The sequence below is a fragment of the Cervus elaphus genome, chromosome X (assembly GCF_910594005.1).
Source record: "Cervus elaphus chromosome X, mCerEla1.1, whole genome shotgun sequence".
Classification (NCBI taxonomy): Eukaryota; Metazoa; Chordata; class Mammalia; order Artiodactyla; family Cervidae; genus Cervus; species Cervus elaphus.
Genome location: NC_057848.1, coordinates 120,687,757 through 120,706,528, shown reverse-complemented (window position 1 = coordinate 120,706,528; position 18,772 = coordinate 120,687,757). Strand labels below are relative to the sequence as shown.

Here is an 18,772-nt window from a genome sequence, read left to right as displayed (position 1 = left end):
AGAGGAAATTACCTAGGAAGTGAAAGTAGGTGAGGTTAGAAGCCTAAGCCCTGGGGCATTTCCAAGGTATAAAAGTCAGTGTCATGAGGAGGAACTGGCAAAAGACTGAGTAGGAGCAGACAGTGTGGCAGGAACAGAACCAAGGAAGGATTTCTGGAAGTCAAGAGAAAAAGCATTTCAAGTAGGGAGTCACATGTTGCTGAGAGGGAATGATAAGGAGCACTCATGATATGCAGGCACTGGGTGTATAAAGATGAACCAGAATGCCAGGCACATAGTAGGTGTCCATGTACTTTTAATTGTAACAAAATATACACAACAAGGTGCTTCCCTGGGGGCTCAGAAGGTAAAGAATCTGCCTGCAAGGCAGGAAACCTGAGTTGATCCCTGGGTGGGGAAGATTCCATGGAGAAGGGAATAGCTGGCTACCCAATCCAGGATTCTTGGCTGGAAAATCCCATGGACAGAGGAGCCTGGTGGACCACAGTCTGTGGGATCAACTGAGCGACTAACACTCACTTTTTTTTTTAACACTCACTTTTTAATACATAAAATTTACTACCTTAACCATTTTTAAGTATACAGTGCATAAGTGTTAAGAATATTTACATTGTTGTGAAACAAATCTTCAGAACTTTTTTATCTTGCAAAACTGAAACTCTAGACTCATTAGACAACATCTCCCCACTCAGCCTCCTTCCCCTCTCCAGTCCCTGGCAACTACCTTTCTACTTTACGTTTCTATGAATTTGACTCCTTTAGATACCTCACATAAGTGGAAACATACAGTATTTGTTTTCTTATGACTGGTTTATTTCACACAGTGTTCTCAAGGTTCATTCGTATTGCAGCATGTGTCAGAATTTCCTTCCCTTTAGAGGCTTAATAATATTCTATTGTATGAATATTCCACTTTTTGGTTATCCATTCATTTATTGATGGGACACTTGGATTGCTTCCACCTTTTGGCTTTTGTGACTAATGCCACAATGAACATGGGTATGCAAATCCTATTTCATACTATGCTTTCAATTATTCTGGATATTTTTCCAGAAGTGGAATTGTTGGATCATATAGTAATTCTGCTTTTTTAAAAAATTTTGGGGGAACTGCCATATTTTTTTTTCCATAGAAGCTGCACCATTTTATATTCCTACCAAGAGTGCACAAGGGTTCTAATTTTCTCCACATCTGAACCAACACTTCTTTTCTTTTTTATAGTAACCATCCTAATGAGTGTGAGGCCCAGAGAATTGTCATTCTTGATCTGTATGGCAGTTCCCTGGAAACCTTCACTTACAGGGCTTGTCTTTATTTGACCTGATACAGAGCTCTCTCTGAATCACATCTGCCTGAGGTGGTGATAACAGCTGGAATCAACAAGTTGACCAAAAAATCATGAAAAACTGGGAGTGAGATGTCCAGAGGGACCTTTGAAAAACTCTGACCTATTTCTGGGAATCTGGAAGGCCACATGCATGTGCAACTGCAGGATTGCAAGCATGCCCAGGAAAGAACTGAGGAGACCGTATGCTTTCACCTCTGGGTGATTTTTTTATTGGAGTATAGCTGATTTACAATGTTGTGTTAGTGTACAGCAAAGTGAGTAAGTTATCCATATATATATATATATATATATATATATATATATATATGTATTACCACTCATTTTCAAATTCTTTTCCCATACTGGTTATTACAGAACATTGAGTAGAATTCCCTGTGCTGTACAGTAAGTCCTCATTAGTTATCTATTTTATATATAGTAGTGTGTATATGTGGAGAAGGCAATGGCACCCTACTCCAGTACTCTTGCCTGGAAATTCCCATGGAGGAGCCTGGTAGGCAGCAGTCCATGGGGTCGCTAAGAGTTGGACGTGACTGAACGTCTTCACTTTCACTTTTCACATTCATGCATTGGAGAAGGAAATGGCAACCCACTCCAGTGTTCTTGCCTGGAGAATCCCAGGGACGGGGGAGCCTGGTGGGCTGCCGTCTATGGGGTCGCACAGGGTTGGACACGACTGAAGCGACTTAGCAGCAGCAGCAGCAGCAGCAGCAGTGTGTATATGACCAATCCAGTCTCCTAATGTATCACTTTCCCCCACCTTTCCCCTTTGGTAAACCATAAATTTGACTTTGAGATCTGTGAGTCTGTTTAAGTTCATTTGTATCATTCTTTTTTTTAGATTCCACATATAAGTGGTATTATGTGGTACTTGTCCTTCCAAGCCTGACTTACTTCACTTAGTATGATAACCTCTAGGTCCATCTGTGTTGCTACAAATGGCATTGTTTCCACCTCTGGGTGATCTTGACACCCTGTGGAAAACTCTTCTAAGGCAGATCTGTAAACTACCTTGCTGGAGTTTTCAAAGCATGCAGTGACACACCCAGAAACCCTAGGCAAAGGTTGAAGACCTGGTTCAAAGGACTTAAGGAAATCTCTATTGGCTGGCTACTAAGTTAATGAAGGTCACTTTGGTGAGCACACACAACAAAGAATATAGACTTTACAAAATCAGTTAAGAAAAGTCACTAAACAGCAGCAACAACAAACCCTGGGGAGGAGAGAATCTGAATTCCAGAGCTGCCACATTATTTCAAATGTCCACATTTTAAATTGCAATGAAAATAGAAAGTATAAACCAGACTTCCCTGGTGGTCCAGTGGTTCAGAATCCACCTGCTAATGCAGGGGACATGGGTTTGATCCCTGGTCCAGGAAGATCCCACATGCTGCAGGGCAACTAAGCCCATGTGCCACAACTACTGAGCCCACACTCTAGAGCCTTTGCTCTGCAACAAGAGAAGCCACCACAATGAGAAGCCCACACACTGGAACTAGAGAGCCGCAACTAGAGTAGTCCCCGCTCACCACAACTAGAGAAAGCCTGCCCACAGTAACAGAGTAACCCAGCACAACCAAAAATAAATACATAAAAAGAAAGTATAAACCATACACAGGGGAAAAGTCACTAAATAGAAACCATCCCTAAGGAAGCCCAAACATTGGATGTACTATATTTTAGATTATTTTTAAGTATAGTTGATTTATAGTGTTGTGTTAGTTTCTGGTGTACAGCATCAGTGATTAAGAACATATATATTCTGGGGTTTCCCTGGTGGTCCAGTGGCTAAGACTCTGCACTCCCAATGCAGGGAGCCTAGATTTGATCCCTGGTCAGGGAAACTAGATCCCACATGCTACAACTAAGAGTTCACATGCTGCAACTAAAATTTCTGCATGCCACAATTAAGACCCAGTGCAACCAAAAAAAAAAGTATATATATCTACTAATCCCAAACTCATAATTTATCCCTCCTCCATCCCCTTTCCCCTTTGTTAACCATAAATTTATTTTCTATGTCTGTGGGTCTGTTGCTATTTTGTAAATAAGTTCAGTTGTATCATATTTTATTTTTTGGCTGTGCTGGGTCTTTGTTGCAGCATGCAGGCCTCTCTAGTTATTTGCAGGCTTAATTGCCCCAGGGCATGTGGGATCTTAGTTCCCATAGGTTAAATTGAACCTGCGTCCGCCTGCAGTGGAAGGCAGATTTTGAACCACTAGACCATTAGGGAAGTCCTTGTATCATATTTTAGATTTCACATGTAAGAGTCACATGTAAATGATAGCGGGTTTCCCATGTGGCGCAGTGGTAAAGAATCTGCCTGCCAATCTAGGAGACGCAAGAGAATGCAGGTTTGATCTCTGGGTCAAGAAGACCCCCTGGAGTAGAAAATAGTAACCCACTCCAGTATTCTTGCCTGGAAAACTCCATGGACAGAGGAGCCTGGCGGGCTACAGTCCATGGGGTCACAAAAGAGTTGGACACGACTGAACGACTAACACTCTCACTGCCATATGCAACAACATTAATGGACTTCAAGGACATTTTGCTAAGTGAAATAAGCCAGACACAGAAAGACAAGTACTACCTGATTCCACTTATATGAGGTATGTAAAATAGATTCAGGACTTCCCTGGTGGTTCAGTGGTTAAGAATCCACCTTGCAATGCAGAGGACACAGGTTTGATCCCTGGTCAGGGAACTAAGATCCCACATGCCACAGGGCCACTAAGCCTATGAGTTCTAGAGCCTGTGAGACAGAACAAGACAGCCTGCATGCTGCAACTACTGAAGCCTATGTGCCACAACTAGAGAGTCTGGGTGCTGCAATGAAAGATCCTGCATGATGCAATGAAAATCTCACGTGCCACAACTAAGACCCAACACAGCCAAATAAATAAATGGTAAAAATAAAATAATCAAATTCATAAAATTAAAGTCTAGAATGGTGGTAAACAGGGGCTGGGTAGAGGGAGAAATGGGAAGTTATTAATCAACAAGCATAAAGTTTCAGTTAGGTAAGATTAATAGGCTCTGGAGATTTGCTGTACATTGTACCTGTAGTCAACAATAATGTATTATATACTTAAAATTTGTTAAAAGCAGAGATCTTATGTTGAGTGTTTTCATCACAATAAGATCTAAAAAATAAAGCTCTTTGGAAGAAAAAATATATGGATTGGTTAATCTATTTTGGAAGCCTTCTCCATTTTGCATCAATGAGAGTCTAGTTATGACTATGGTCTTTGTCCTAGAGACATTGCCCAAGGTTTGACACTGAAATGGGTCTGCCATTTTCTTTTAAATGCTTTTCAAAATTAATTATTTTTATTTTTGGTCACACTGGGTCTTCATTGTTGCTAGTGGGCTTTCTCTAGTTGCAGAGAGTAGGGACTACTCTCTAGTTGTGGTATGTGGGCTTCTCACCGAGGTGGCTTCGCTTGTTGCAGAGCACAGGGTCTGGGCACATGGGCTCAGCAGCTGTGGTTCATGGGCCCATGTAGGCTTTAGTAGTTGAGGCGAGTAGGTTCAGTAGTTTCGACACCCAGGATCCAGAGCATGGGCTCAGTAGTTGTGGCACACAGGCTTGGTGGGCCTGCAGCATGTGGGATCTTCCTGGACCAGGGAACCCATGTCCCCTGCATTCGCAAGGTAGATTCTCATCCACTGTGCCACAAGGGAAGCCCTGCAGTTTTCTTTTGAAGAGTAGTTTGTGCTGGTTCATTATAACAGAGTGCTGGTTCCCAACTCCAGAATGTCAAATTCATTAGGTCCAGAGAGGACCTGAGACTTTGTATTTCTGCCCTGTTTACAGGTGATGCTGCTGCTGCTGCTGCTGGTCTGGGGTCCACACTTTGAGAATCACTGCTTGCCTGATACCACAAAGTAATAAAACTCTGCCCCTGGAGTATTGTCCTAACCTCCTCATGGGAGCCTTTGATTCAAGATATAGCCAGAGTCCCTAGAAGGACAGGAAGCTGGGACTTTGCTGAGTTTACAAACAGGTTTAGGATTAGCAGGAATTGAACCTGCTTGGTACTAAATGTCTGTTTAATAAATGACAAGTATGTTGGAGAGGGAAGAAAACCCTACAGCTAATGGTGCAGTTAATGGCATAAGACTGGATACTTTCCCCTCAACACCTAGAATGAGACACGTATCTACTCTCACTACTGCTCTTTTACATTGTACTGAAGATTCTAGTCAATGCATAAAAGCAAGAAGAAATAAAAGGCATCTGGATTGGAAAGAAATACACCTGTCTTTATTTGCAGAAACATGATTATCTAGTAGAAAACCAGTGGAATCTATAAAAAAGGTAATAAAATTGTTATTTTAGCATGGTTGGAGGATACAAGATCAATGTACAAAAATCAATTGTACTTTGGGACTTCCCTGGCAGTTCAGTGGTTAAGACTTGGAGCTCCCATTGCAGAGGAACTAAGATCCCACATGCTGCATGACACAGCCAAAAAAAGAATGTGGCGAACTGATTTTCAAAAATTATTTATTTGGCTGCATTGGGCCTTAGTTGTGGCATGTGGATCGAACCCAGACCCCCTGCATTGGGAGTGTGGAGTATTTGCCACTGGACCACTAGTGAAGTCCTGGATAACCGATTTCTTTTAAAAGGCACAAAGCCATGCAGTGGAAGGAGGACAGTCTTTTCAACAAACAGTGCTAGAACAGTTGGATATTCATACCCAAAGGAAGGAGCCTGGATTCATACCTCCTACTATATACAATGTGTTAGTTGCTCAGTTGTGTCTGACTCCTTGAGACCCCATGGAGTGTAGCCCACCAGGCTCCTCTGTCCATGGGGATTCTCCAGGCAAGAATATTGGAGTGGGTGGTCATTCCCTTCTCCAGGGGATCTTCCCGACCCAGGGATCAAACCTGGGTCTCTTGCACTGCAAAAAGTAATTCAAAATGGACTAAAGACCTAAATATATTATCTGAAACTATAAAACTTGTAGAAAACCTTTGTGATCTTGGATTAGGCGAAGATTTCTTAGATAAGACATCAAAAGGACAATCCAAAAAGAACAAATTGATAAATTTGACTACATCAACATTGAACATTTCTGCTTTTCAAAAGCCATTGCTAACTTTCTGCCTCACCAGCCATTGCAGAGCAGTGGCTGTGGCTCTGCTCTTCCCCATGGCCATGGGCCTCAACAAGGGCCAAAAGATGACCAAGAACGTGAGCAAACTGAGGCACAGCCACCTCCTCGGGCGCCTTACCAAGCACACCAAGTTCACGCGGGACATGATCCGGGAGGTGTGCAGCTTCACCCCTTATGAGCGGTCGCCCATGGAGCTGCTCAAAGTCTCCAAGGACAAGCAGGCCCTGAAGTTCATCAAGAAAAGGGTGGGGACATACATCTGTGCCAAGAGGAAGAGAAAGGGGCTGAGCAATGTCCTGGCCACCATGAGGAAAGTAGCAGCCAAGAAGGACTGAGCCCTTCCCCTCTGTGCACAATAAACCTTTTCAGAAAAAAAAAAAGATATTGTTAAGAGAATGAACAGACAAGCCACAGACTGCCAAGAAAAATACTTGCAAAGCATATATCTGATAAAGTGTCTGTATCCAGAAGATTGGGGAATAAGAACTGCTTTTTGAAAGGTCTGTTAATAAGATATGGCAAAAGGGGTGGTGTATGAGGAAACCAGAATTGAAAGAGACATGTGTACCCCAATGTTCATCGCAGCACTGTTTATAATAGCCAGGACATGGAACCAACTGAGATGTCCATAAGCAGACAAATGGATAAGAAAGCTGTGGTACACATACACAATGGAATATTACTCAGCCATTAAAAAGAATACATTTGAATCAGTTCTAATGAGGTGGATGAAACTGGAGCCTATTATACAGAGTGAAGTAAGCCAGAAAGAAAAACACCAATACAGTATACTAACACGTATATATGGAATTTAGAAAGATGGTAACGATAACCCTATATGTGAGACAGTAAAAGAGACACAGATGTACAGAACAGTCTTCTGGACTCTGTGGGAGAAGGAGAGGGTAGGATGATCTGAGATAATAGCATTTAAACGTGTATATTATCATGTATGAAACAGATCGTCAGTCCAGGTTTGATGCATGAGACAGGATGCTCAGGGCTGGTGTACTGGGATGACCCAGAGGGATAGGATGGGGAGGGAGGTGGGAGCGGGGTTCAGGATGGGGAACACATGCAAACCCATGGCTGATTCATATCAATGTATGGCAAAAACCACTACAATATTGTAAAGTAATTCAGTTCAGTTCAGTCGCTCAGTTGTGTCCTTTTTGCAACCCCATGAATCACAGCACGCCAGGCCTCCCTGTCCATCACCAACTCCCAGAGTTTACTCAAACTCAAGTTCATCAAGTTGGTGATGCCATCCAGCCATCTCATCCTCTGTACAGTAATTAGCCTCCAACTAAAATAAATAAAGTTTTAAAAAAGGGGTGGTGTATCTCTAATCTTCATAAAGATTCTTAAAGCTAGAAAAAATGGAATAGATGAATAATTTGCAAAGAAGAAATAGAGACACAGATGTAGAGAACAAATGACGTTTGGATAACAAGGGGGAAAAGGGGTGGGATGAACTGGAAGCTTGGGACTGACATATTTACACTACTATGAGTAAAATAGATAATAGATATTTACAATACCATGTGTAAAATAGATAACCAATGCAAACCTACTGTATAGCATAGGGAACTCTACTCAATGCTCTGTAGCAACCAAAATGGAAGGAAATCCAAAAAAAAAAAAACGGGGGTGGGATATATGTACACGTGCAACTGACTCACTTTGCTGTACAGCAGACTAAAATAACATTATAAGGCAACTATATACCAATAAAAAAAAAGCAACCTGGGTCTCCTGCATTGGCAGGTGGATTCTTTTACCACTAGCACCACTTCATATCTTTGCTCAAATGCCACCTTTGTAATAAAACCTTCCCTGATCATCCTATGAATACTGCCCACTCTGGATCCCCTTTACCCTGCTGTACTTTCTCCCTGCACCCCCTTCCATGGTTGTTCACACCTTTTAACATACTGGATAATTCTCATGCTTATTGCCTCTCAGCCCCACTGGAAGGTCAGCTCCACAAGGGCAAGGATCTGTCTTGTTTTGTTCATGATCTTCAGTAACTAGAATCAAGCCTGGCATAGAATAGGGACTTGATGTTTGTTGAATGAATGATGTATCCTTTATGTATCCCTAGCATGCAGAACAGTACCTGGCATACAGCAGGGGTTCAACAGATACCCACTGAATGAACTGGAGCAATAGTAATAGCAATAGCAATTGGAGCAATAGGAAGTAGCAATACCAACTTCCTTGGTAAGGAAGTAGTTTTTCAAGTTGTTACTCTCTCTGCTGGATGCTACAAACATGGAAGTTAAGAGGCCCCATTATGGGAGTGGAGGGGAGCACCCTGGGGCTGAGGAAGCCATGTCAGAAAAGAGGAGCCTACCTGTATATATCTGCCCCCAAGCTCAGCCCCAGACAGCAGCCCCAGTCACCCAAATAACTGACTTCTCTCAGAAAGGCAGAGAAGCTGCTTCCAGAGTCTGCCACAAAGGCTGGCTCAGTGTCTGGACAGCTTCCTAACAGGGAAGCACCCTGCAAGGAAAACTTCTGGAGATTTGGCAAAAGAGGCAGATATTTTTTCACCCACATCTTGCTCAGACCCTGTGATGGAAAAAAAGCCAGTCCGGACAAATGGTACAGGTCATGGTCCCCTGCTTGTGAGTGGTCTGTGGAGTATTCGTGGGCTCATGGAAGCTGTTGCTGCAGTAACCGCTGCCGAGGAGGCAACACTGGCAGCACGTGTAGCAGCTGAGAACACCATGCAGACTCAGAAGGTGTTTGTGCACAGTGAACGAGGGGCAGGTTGGGAGGGCTTCCTCGTACTGTCTGTGCTTCTTAGAATGTAAGGAGGCCTGTCCTCATACTGAGGGATCAGGAGGGATCCTCTTGGGGAAGCACAAAAAGCCCCAATGATCTGCCCGGGGGGACCAGGCCCTCAGCCAGGGGCTAGGCCTTCTGAACACAGGGTTGTATTCAAGAACTTCAGGTCCCATTTCCAAAGGTGGGCTCAGGAGAAACATTAACTCCAGGAAATTGGATCTAATAAAAGATCTATTTTAAGGGTCAAGGTGCACAGAGGAGATAGAGGAATTTTCTGAAACTGTCAGATCATGTCTCATTACAGGGCAGACACGGCACCAGGGCCATTCCCTGGGGAGCTTTATGTCCTCCAGGGCATTACCAAGACAGATTTACTATGATTTGGAGAAAAGAGGAGGCCTTGACTGGGTGAAGCATTTAACAACATAGGAAACTGTTTTCTGGATGTGGGCTTCCCTAGTGGCTCAGACGGTAGAATTCGCCTGTAATCCCTGGGTTGGGAGGATCCCTTGGAGGAGGAAATGGCAACCCACTTCAGTATTCTTGCCTGGAGAATCCCCATGGACAGAGGAGCCTGGTGGGCTAGTCCATGGGGTGGCAGAGTCAGACACAACTGAGCGACTAGGCACAGAACTCCCAACCCTTTCCAAGATTAAAAACACAAGTCAGCCTGTAATTCCAGGGCAGTGTGTACAATCACAGTGATGACACAAGAACCGGAGGGACTGAGGGTGGGGTTGTTCTCTGGTATCTGCCTTAATAACCCTGTTCAGCTAATCTTGAAAACAGATGAGTTCTGGAATTAATTTGGGATGATTAAAAAAAAAAAAAGCCAGTCTGTGCAAGTGTCCCTCATATTGGGGTGACTATACTAGAAGGTTTTCTAATCCCTTAGTTTCCTGAGCCTATGGCCAACTCATTGTCTTTCTATACCTGCTCATTTTGGCTCAGAACAATAATCTGCTTCTGCTTGGTGTAGACAGCAGCTTACCTTTATTATTCTTCTTGAGGGGGAAGTATTCAAATTCTCCATAGTGGTGCCCTGTTCTGAAGCATCAGGAGTGTATACCAGAAGCCTAGATCTAATGCAAACACCACTAATTATATCAACGATTTAATGACTGAGAATGATTTACAAACAGTTGTGCCTAAACTCTGACTTCCCTTGTGGATTTTTTTTTCTTCCCTGTTGATTTTCTATCTTAGGACATTAAACAGGGAAAAGGATTCTCTGGAATCCTTTAGTAGGAAAAAAGATAACCTTTTGAGGATATAGTTACTTGGAGAAACCAGAGAAATTCTGCCCAAGATACACAAAACTTTTTTACCTTCAAAGTTTTGGGACTAAAACGGGGGCCCCGAGATTAACTGGCTCCTCTGGAAAGTAGTGCTAACATGTCCTATTGGTGGGGAGAAGGCTCCCTTCAGCCTGAATCCTGTCACAGGCTCAAGATACCCTGTGGGCATCTTCTGTGGACCAAAGGCAGAGCCTCCAAGATTCTTCCTTAGAAAGTTCTCCAGAGATGCAGCCTTCCTGAATCCCTAGTCTCTGCTCAGGGACAGGGTTCATAGCTTCGGGATTCTGACAGTGGGCTCAGGAGCAAATGGATCCTTCCATTTGGCTGGCAGCCCAAGCTTGGCGGTGGTGCTGAAAACAGGAATGGTTCCCATCTCCACTCACAGCTCAGAACACCATTTATGATCTCTTTGTTTCACGAACTATTTGAACTTTTTATTATATACTAACTTCTGGTAAACTGGGTTTGTTTCTAGCCTCCCTTCTGATCCATCCTGTCCCAAGGCTGCACTGTGAAGTGGAGGGCAAACCATGACCACCCCCCCACCTTCACAAAGGCGGGTTTTTCACATTGTACAGGACTGGAAACAGCCTGCGGGATGGGAGTAAGTCCAGAGGTCAGTCTTCCTCCACGTCCCAGAGACCCACAAACTGGCAGACGGCATCATAGTGAAGCTCCACCACCCTGTCTTCTCTCTGCAGCTGTACCAGAGCCCGGCTCCGTGTTCTGTCCCGGTCCAGCAGACGGCCCACCTACAGTAGGAGTGGGTCGAGTCAGCAAGGCCAAGCCAGACCAGAGACGTTCCCGTGTGCCCCTGCCCCCGTTCCTAGATCTGCAACTCACCCTTCCAGCCCATTGCCCCAGCACCACCATCACTTGGTCGCCTGGGACCTTGGGGACCAGGGTCTCCAGCATGTCTTCCCTCAGGCCTGTGGACAAAGAGAGGGGAGTGAGACCTGCAGCAAGGGCCAGCCCAGCCAGGGTCCTGTCAGAAGGGCCTTTCCTGTATTCCCTGGAGCCACTCTATACCTGTTGACAGATGGTAGTCCCCCATATCCATTTCCCAGAGGAGGAAACCCAAGGAGCCATTCCGGGCAATAGTTGTAATAAAGTTGTAATAAAGAGTTGTACATTTATGTACAACAATGATGAGTGGGGGGGTGATAACAGACACCATTTATTGAGGGCACATTGTATGCCCTGCCCTGCATGGGGAGCTTACACACATCCCTGCAAGGCACCAGCCACAAGAGGGGGAAATAGGTTATCTCCATGATAATTTTTCAGAAGAGGCAAGTGGGGCTCAGATATTCACCATGATAGAAGTGTCTAATGATCTGTCAGAGGGTGTTGGGCCTTACAAAAAAACCAATTCTGCCCAAACTCCGAGCCTCTGCCTGGGTCAGGCTCTTGACCCAAGATAGTCTTCTCATCTGCCTCCGGGATGATGAAGACCCAGCAACCATCCCTCAGACTCACCTTCCAAGACCTGGCCTTCATCTGTCCGACACACACAGGTGTCTGGGCTCAGGACATCTTCAATTGTCATCTGGGGAAAAGGTCAGCGGATATGAGAATGTTAGCTAAGGGGACCCATTCCCCAGGGGAAGAAGCAGACCCAGGTGTGGGGTTCCCACCTTGGTGTTGTAATACTGGCCGCCCTTGTGCAGCTTGTCCACAAACCGCACTCGCAGATCTCTGTGCAGCCAGTGCTGACTCCGGGGGGCTGCTTTCTCATTCTTGGCTGCAGGCCCATCTTGTCTGTGGAGAGGGGTCGACAGCAGGCATAGCTCTTTATGGGGGGCATGTTCCAGTCACCCCACCTTGCCAATGTTTTGAAACCCACCCATAATGCCATTCCTATTTCCTTCTAGGTACCTGCCTTGCCCTGGAAGCCCTCTCTGCTGGAGCCTCCCCATAGTCCTGCCCCCTACCCCCACACCTGAGATGCTCAGTGTCCCACCGGTCTGAATGGTGTTTCCGCTTCCTCTCTGAATCCTCCCACCACATGTGGCTGTCCTGATCCTGGATGGTCTTCCGTGATGAGGTTGTTCTGTGCTGTTCCCCAGGGGAAGTTCTGCTCACTTGACCTGTTCAGCAGGGTGTGAAGGGAACCCAGACACAGCCTTGGTGTCTCACTCGCTTCCCTTCCAGGCCACACCTCAGCCTCAGGCCACCTCTCATCTGCCAGAGTATCCCGGCTCACCATCCAGCCTTTGCCTTGGCTATTAGAACGCTGCCTGTTTCCTCTCAGCTGTCTCGGCTTCCTTCAGGAGGCCTTGCTCGACTCATCTCCCATGTGCCAAACTGGTCCATCCTTGCCTAGAATGCCTTCCTCCCTGTCATGCCCTAGTCCTAGCTGTTCTCCATCCCTAGCAATAGAGTAGTCCACCACCCAAGAGACAAAAACTTTCCAAGGGTAGGAACTGGTTTCCATTCCTGTTGCTTCCTCCCTAGAAAGAGGCTAAAGACCCAGGGTTACTAGAGAAACTTCTCTTCAGTCAAACTGTATAAACCACTATTTCACTCTCACCTCTTTAATTCTGACCAGAAGGCACGCTTGCCATGCAGACCACTGTCCCACCCCTCTCCAGATCTAACTCCCACCCCCAGGAACACTGCTCCAACTCCCCCAGCTGAGTAACAGGCTCACTTACTGAGATTCAAGTTCTTGTCAAACTCCTTCTGGGAGACAGGCCGCAGGCAATACTCACTAACAGTCACCATGCGGCTCCCCACAGCCAGACGGACCATGGCTCGAACATTGTCAGGATCAAGGCCTTCCACCTAAAGTGTGTGTGTGTGCAAGGGGGGGGTGGAGCGGAGAGAAATGAGGCAGGGGTTGAGCAGACTTGACCCATGTTCCTAGGACCAAGTTGTCCACCCTTATCTCTAATAGTCCTGACTCCTGTGTCTCTCCCAGCAGACTGTGAGGCTTGGATACATTTTAAATATCTAATCCTCAGGGACCTGTGGCATATGGCATTCTCTCCCTTTTAGTTGAAAACTGAGGCTCAGAAAGGCCTGGCAAGTAGTCCTTAATTATGGAATGAGATAGTGGGCCTAGCAGCCCTAAAAGACAAGGCCTTCCAGCCTTTATACTCCACACCCAATTCTGCCTCCTTCTGACCCTCACATCAATCTTCCCCTGCTACCTGTTTTTGGCTCCAGGCACATCAAGGTTCCTTACCTTCCCATAGAGGCCTCGGTGGGGGCCAGAAAGAACCACCACAGCTCCTCCAGGCACCAGTCCTTGAGGCTGGTCTTCCTTATCCTTCTCTTGCTCCTCATCTGGCCTTGGCAGGCGGTAGGAGCTGGTAGGGGCCAGGGCCTGGACCTCGGTCAGGTTGGCGCCCAGCCCTAATCCCTTGGGCCTCAGTGAATTGACACGGGGCTTCACTACTCTGCAGGGAGCACAGAATATGGACTTGTTGTGGGGCGGTACATCAGTCTTCAATGTCTTGTTCCCCACCCCTATCCCCAGCCACTATTTAACTCCCATCCTATCAACATGTTCAAGAATATCCTTCCCAATCTCATATTAGGACTATTTCTGACCTAGAGAAATGGCAATTTCATTTGGTTCAACCGAGTAACATGCTGAGTATACCATCTATGACATGGTATCTAGAGTGGATTCTGAGACAGATCCCAACAGCCAAATATACCGATATTTCTACACGGGAAACTATTCACACCAAACAAGATAAATAGACTGTAAAATGCTCAATGTCAATTCAGGTCACATTTGGCTATCAAATATTTCATGAAAAAAAAATGTCTGGTTTTCAGAATTCTTTAGAGTTTGGAACGGTAGAGAAGGGATTGCAGGTCTGTATGATCATGACAATATCAAGGGTTTAGCCTACGCTTTATCTGTGACCAAGGGCTATTATAAGTGCTTCATGTGTATCATTTCACTTAACTTTTTAGAATAGTGAGGTCAGTACTGTTATTACCCCCATTTTTCAGATGAGGAAGCTGATGCCCAGGGAGGCAATGTTTCCATAAATAGGCTCTCTTAATGGAGTTTCAAAGGGCAAACAGGAGGCTATAACAGTAGCAGAAGGGACTACCGAAATACTTAGGGTGGTATTGTGCCCTCTCTCTGCCTGGACGGCTCTGGGTGGGCAGTAACCATGGGGATCTGTTCCCTGGCCCATCAGCTGTCCCCTGGCCTATCTGCTGTCCCCTGTCCCTACCCGAGAAACTCACTGACTGAAGGTTCGGCCAATGCCCTCGCCAGGTTTCCAGCCCATGCCCCGCAGCATGGCCAGCCCATAGGCCTCAACAGGGACTGCTTCGTAATCAGCCTCCTCCGGCACCTATGGGTTTAGGCAGAGGAAGGTCAGGCTTGGCTTACCGTGGGCCTGCTGAAGTGTACTTGCTATCACCCACTGAGTGACACTTGAGGCTTCTTTTCCAGTCAGCTCAAGGGTGAGTTTTTCTTTTTTTTTTTTTTAAGGGTGAGTTTTTCTTTTCTCTCATCATCCCTTACTTTACTCTTCCATGTTCAGTCCTTGGACAAATATTTATAAAGCATCTATTCTGTGCCAGCTACTGTTCCAGGTGCTGAGGATAAAGCAGTGAACAAAACAGACAAAAACTTCTGCCCTTGTGTGGCTTACATTCTAGTTGTGGAGACAGAATAAATGAAATGCCTAAAACATGATATGTCAGGTAGTGATAAGTCAGATGAAGGAAAATAAAGCAGGTTAAGGGGATGCAGAGGGATGGAGAAGGGAGTGTCACCAAGTTGATATCTGAGTAGAGACCGAAGGAGATGACAGAGGGAACCCTGAAGATACAGGAAGAATGCTCCAGAGAGGACAGTAAAAGCAAAGGCCCCAAGGCAGGACAAGATCTATTGTGTGTGAAGAGCATCATGAAAGCCAAAGCGATTGAAACAGATGTGGAGGCAAAGAGGAGTGGTAAGAGATTAATCAGGAGAGCTAGCCAGAAGCTATGACAGGGTGGCAGCTGCAACAGGACCAGTGAAAAAGTTACTGCAATAGTCCAAATGAGAAATGCTGGTGGCTCAGACCAGAGGAGTGGTAGTGGTAATGGAGAGAAGTGGTCAGATTCTGGATATATGTGGAAAAGGGAGATGACAGGATTTTGCTGACAGACAGAATATAGGGTATGAAATAAAGAAGGGATTCAAGGATGACTCTAAGGTTTTTAGGCTGAGTGAGAGGAAGGATGGATGGAACTGTGATGGACTGAGATATGGAAGGCTCTGAGAGGAGGGAAAAATCAGAGAAAGGAGGCCAAAATTGGAATAGGATGGAGAATGAAGTGAAGGTCTTTTTTAAGATGAAAGAAACCCAGAGGTTTGTCTGAAGACTGAGGAGAACAGTTCAGTTGAAAGAGTCTCTCTGCTTTGGGGCTGTAGGAGAACTAGAACCCAAATAAGCATTGCCAAAAAATCGTGAATGAAGAGGTGGAAAGTAGGGTCCACGAGTATGAAAGGCAGACTTCGTTACTTCTGTGGACACACCCCTCACCTCTCCTGTTATCACCTCCCATCATCACTCCCTTAATTCTTTATATTCACTCTAGACACATCAAGGTGTCACTGAGGGACACACACCATGCTGATTTCCTGTCACTATGCCATTGTTTGGGTGGTTACTGCCATTAGGAGCACTCACCCTCCTCTTCCCTCTCTCATTAAACCCTACCTATCCTCCTGGCCTCACTCCTACCACTCTGGTCTGGGTCTCCGTCACCTCTAGCATGGACTGCTGCTCTCCTTGCCTCCACCTTTGCTTACTAGTCTGTTCTGCTCACAGCAGCCAGAGAGAGCCTGTCAAGTCATAAGTCTTGTCCCTTCTCTGCTTAGAGCCCTCTCATGGCTCTCCTCCCACTCAGAGTAAAAGCCAAAGTCCTCACCGTGGCCCACTTATGACCTCATCTGCTACCCTTCGCTCTCACTCATTCCACTCCAGCTACCCTGATCTCCCTGGTGTTCCTCAAATGCTCCAAGCAGAGTCTACCCTTAGGATCTTTACATTTCCTGTTCCCTTTGCTCCTCATCTCCTTCAGATAATCCCAGAGTCCAAAGTTACCTTTTCACACCTCAGTATCTGGATTCATTTGTCAATGCTTCCAAAAAGGATAGAAGGAGGAAGGGAGAGGCGGCAGACCTCTAGTATACACAGACTTTTCCTGCTGTGTGCAGGGAGACAAGCCTGGCAGACAGGGCACTGAGAGACTGGGGAAGCGGGGAGGTGAGGGGCCAGCTCACTGTCTCAGCCTGGGGTTCGCTGTCTGTCCCTTCTCCACTGGGGGTGCATCCTTTCTGGATCATGGGGATAGCGAGTGTGGGGTCGACACCCGCATTCTCTCTCTCCTCCAGAGACTTCTTGGATTCTGAAGAAGAATGGGAGGGAGCAATGAGGTCCCACCCTCTCCTTCCATTTTCCTCCCCTTCTTCCTTCACTAGGGCAAGGCAAAGGAGGGATTACTCACCCTCAATGAGCTCCTTCACAGCCTGCGACAGCATCCCATCCATCAAGACCTCAGTATGTGTGGATGGCCCAGGGGCCTGGGTTGGTGGCTGCCTTCGATGGCCATTCTGGATCAAAGGGATGACAAGTTCCTTGGGGGCTTCTGAGGGCTTCACACTGATGTGGACACAGAGGAGTGAAATTAGGAGAGTAGCACAAACAGTGAGGCCTGAGCCACAACCCTTCACTCAGAAGAAACACAAGAGCCACATTCACCTCCAGCCCCATGGATCACGCCTTCCGTTCTCATGTTATACCCTGGTGGTGCTTTCTTTGGAGTCTCTCCCCCACCACGAACTTTTTTTTTTTTTTTTTTGGCTGCACCTGGTGACTTGCGAGATAGTAGTTCCCCAACCAGGGGTCAAACCCGGGCCCCTTGCAGTGGAAACACGGAGTCCTAACCACTGGACCACCAGAGAACCCTCTCTCCCCACCTCTTAAATGTCAGTGCCTTCGTGGAATCAGTCCTCAGTTCTGGACCCTCTGTTCATCTCAAGACCCACTTCTGTGGCTTCCACAAGGACCTAGAAATCACAATCTTCAGCCCAGACTCTCTCCCCCCAGTTCCAGGCTCCACACCAGCCTCCTGGATGGTTGATTCTCTTCTGGAAGCCCCTCCCTCAAACTGTCCATTCCGAATTAAGCTGATGATGGCCTCCCCCCGAACCTGAATCTGGCGCTCAATTCCAGTCCCCATATCGAAAACGCCTCACCGCTTCGCCTGGGCCACTAGGAGTCCTGTCATTCGCCATTCCTTTTCTTCTTTCAGAACACAAACACACGCTCCGCAGGGTCCCTCGACTCCTAAAGACACTCTCTCTCAGGAATACATCTTCTCCTCTCAATCCCTTCGGCCAACAGATCCAATTTCCCCACCTCTCTTACTGACTTCCGACTTTTCTCCTCCACAGATTTTCTCTGGCTGTCCTTCAGACTTCCCAGGCCACTGTCACCAAGACGTCAACTGATTCCACCCTCTCGCAGGCACCCACCGCACCGGTTTCCAAGGGATGAAAGACACAGCACTTCACCTCTGCAGCTCCCGGCCTTCCACGGTCTTCAAGAAATCCTTCTCCTCCGGAGTCGCGTCTCCCGCAAGCCATCTGCGGGCGGACGTGCGATTGAAGCTGAATGAAATTGGGGCAGTGGAGGATCCCATCGGCCGCAAAACACCATCTTCAGCGTCCGCCATCTTGCCCCTCTTCCCAGGCCGTCGCGCTGCTCGCTGGGAAGCTTAGTTTACGCTCACTTTGCTGGGGCCTTGAGCACGACCGGTAGAACTACCCTTCCCATGAAGCATTGCGGCACCGGCCGGCGAAGGCGGATAGGGGCCGTAGGAAGTAACTGCCGCTCTATTTACTTTACAGGAGCGCGTGACAGCAAGCATGGAGGGAAATGTAGTTCTTAGGGAAGCTGTATGCGTGCTAAGTCGGTTCGGTTCAGTCGTGTCCGACTCTGCGACCTTATGGACCATAGCCCATAGGTCAGACTCCTCTGACCATGGGATTCACCAGACAAGAATACTGGCATGGGTTGCCGTGCCCTCCTCCAAGGGATCTTCCTGACCCAGAGATGGAACCCACGTCCCTTACGTCTCCTCCGTTGGCAGGTGGGTTCTTGGGGAAGGTAGGCGTGATAGAAGATGGGTTCGTTCTTGCCAAGTATTCATTCCTATCTGTGGGCATTATTAA

At 46.5% G+C, this 18,772-nt stretch overlaps 2 protein-coding genes across 6 annotated transcripts; one reads left to right on the top strand and one right to left on the bottom strand.

Moving 5' to 3' along the window:
- Nucleotides 1–6,464: 6,464 nt before the first annotated feature.
- On the top strand, nt 6,465–6,881 carry LOC122689662 (60S ribosomal protein L36-like). Its single transcript, XM_043896267.1, has one exon. The coding sequence runs from the start codon at nt 6,514–6,516 to the stop codon at nt 6,811–6,813; it is 300 nt and encodes a 99-aa protein (XP_043752202.1). The 5' UTR covers nt 6,465–6,513; the 3' UTR covers nt 6,814–6,881.
- A 4,096-nt stretch (nt 6,882–10,977) lies between these two features.
- Nucleotides 10,978–18,324, bottom strand: GPKOW (G-patch domain and KOW motifs). Of its 5 annotated transcripts, XM_043896658.1 has the most exons (12): nt 17,795–18,051; nt 17,516–17,605; nt 17,044–17,198; nt 16,820–16,944; nt 14,785–14,894; nt 13,760–13,973; nt 13,227–13,356; nt 12,512–12,659; nt 12,207–12,330; nt 12,049–12,118; nt 11,413–11,498; nt 10,978–11,321 (listed from the first exon to the last, which is right to left on the bottom strand). In XM_043896658.1, the coding sequence occupies exons 3-12, from the start codon at nt 17,084–17,086 to the stop codon at nt 11,187–11,189; spliced, it is 1,185 nt and encodes a 394-aa protein (XP_043752593.1). In that variant the 5' UTR covers nt 17,087–17,198; nt 17,516–17,605; nt 17,795–18,051; the 3' UTR covers nt 10,978–11,186. The 5 variants fall into 5 exon arrangements, with proteins under 5 accessions (XP_043752593.1, XP_043752590.1, XP_043752591.1 ...); XM_043896655.1 differs by lacking the exons at nt 17,516–17,605; nt 17,795–18,051 and adding an exon at nt 18,113–18,324; XM_043896656.1 differs by lacking the exons at nt 17,516–17,605; nt 17,795–18,051 and adding an exon at nt 18,113–18,324 and having other exon boundaries at nt 12,533–12,659.
- Between the last annotated feature and the right edge of the window lie 448 nt (nt 18,325–18,772).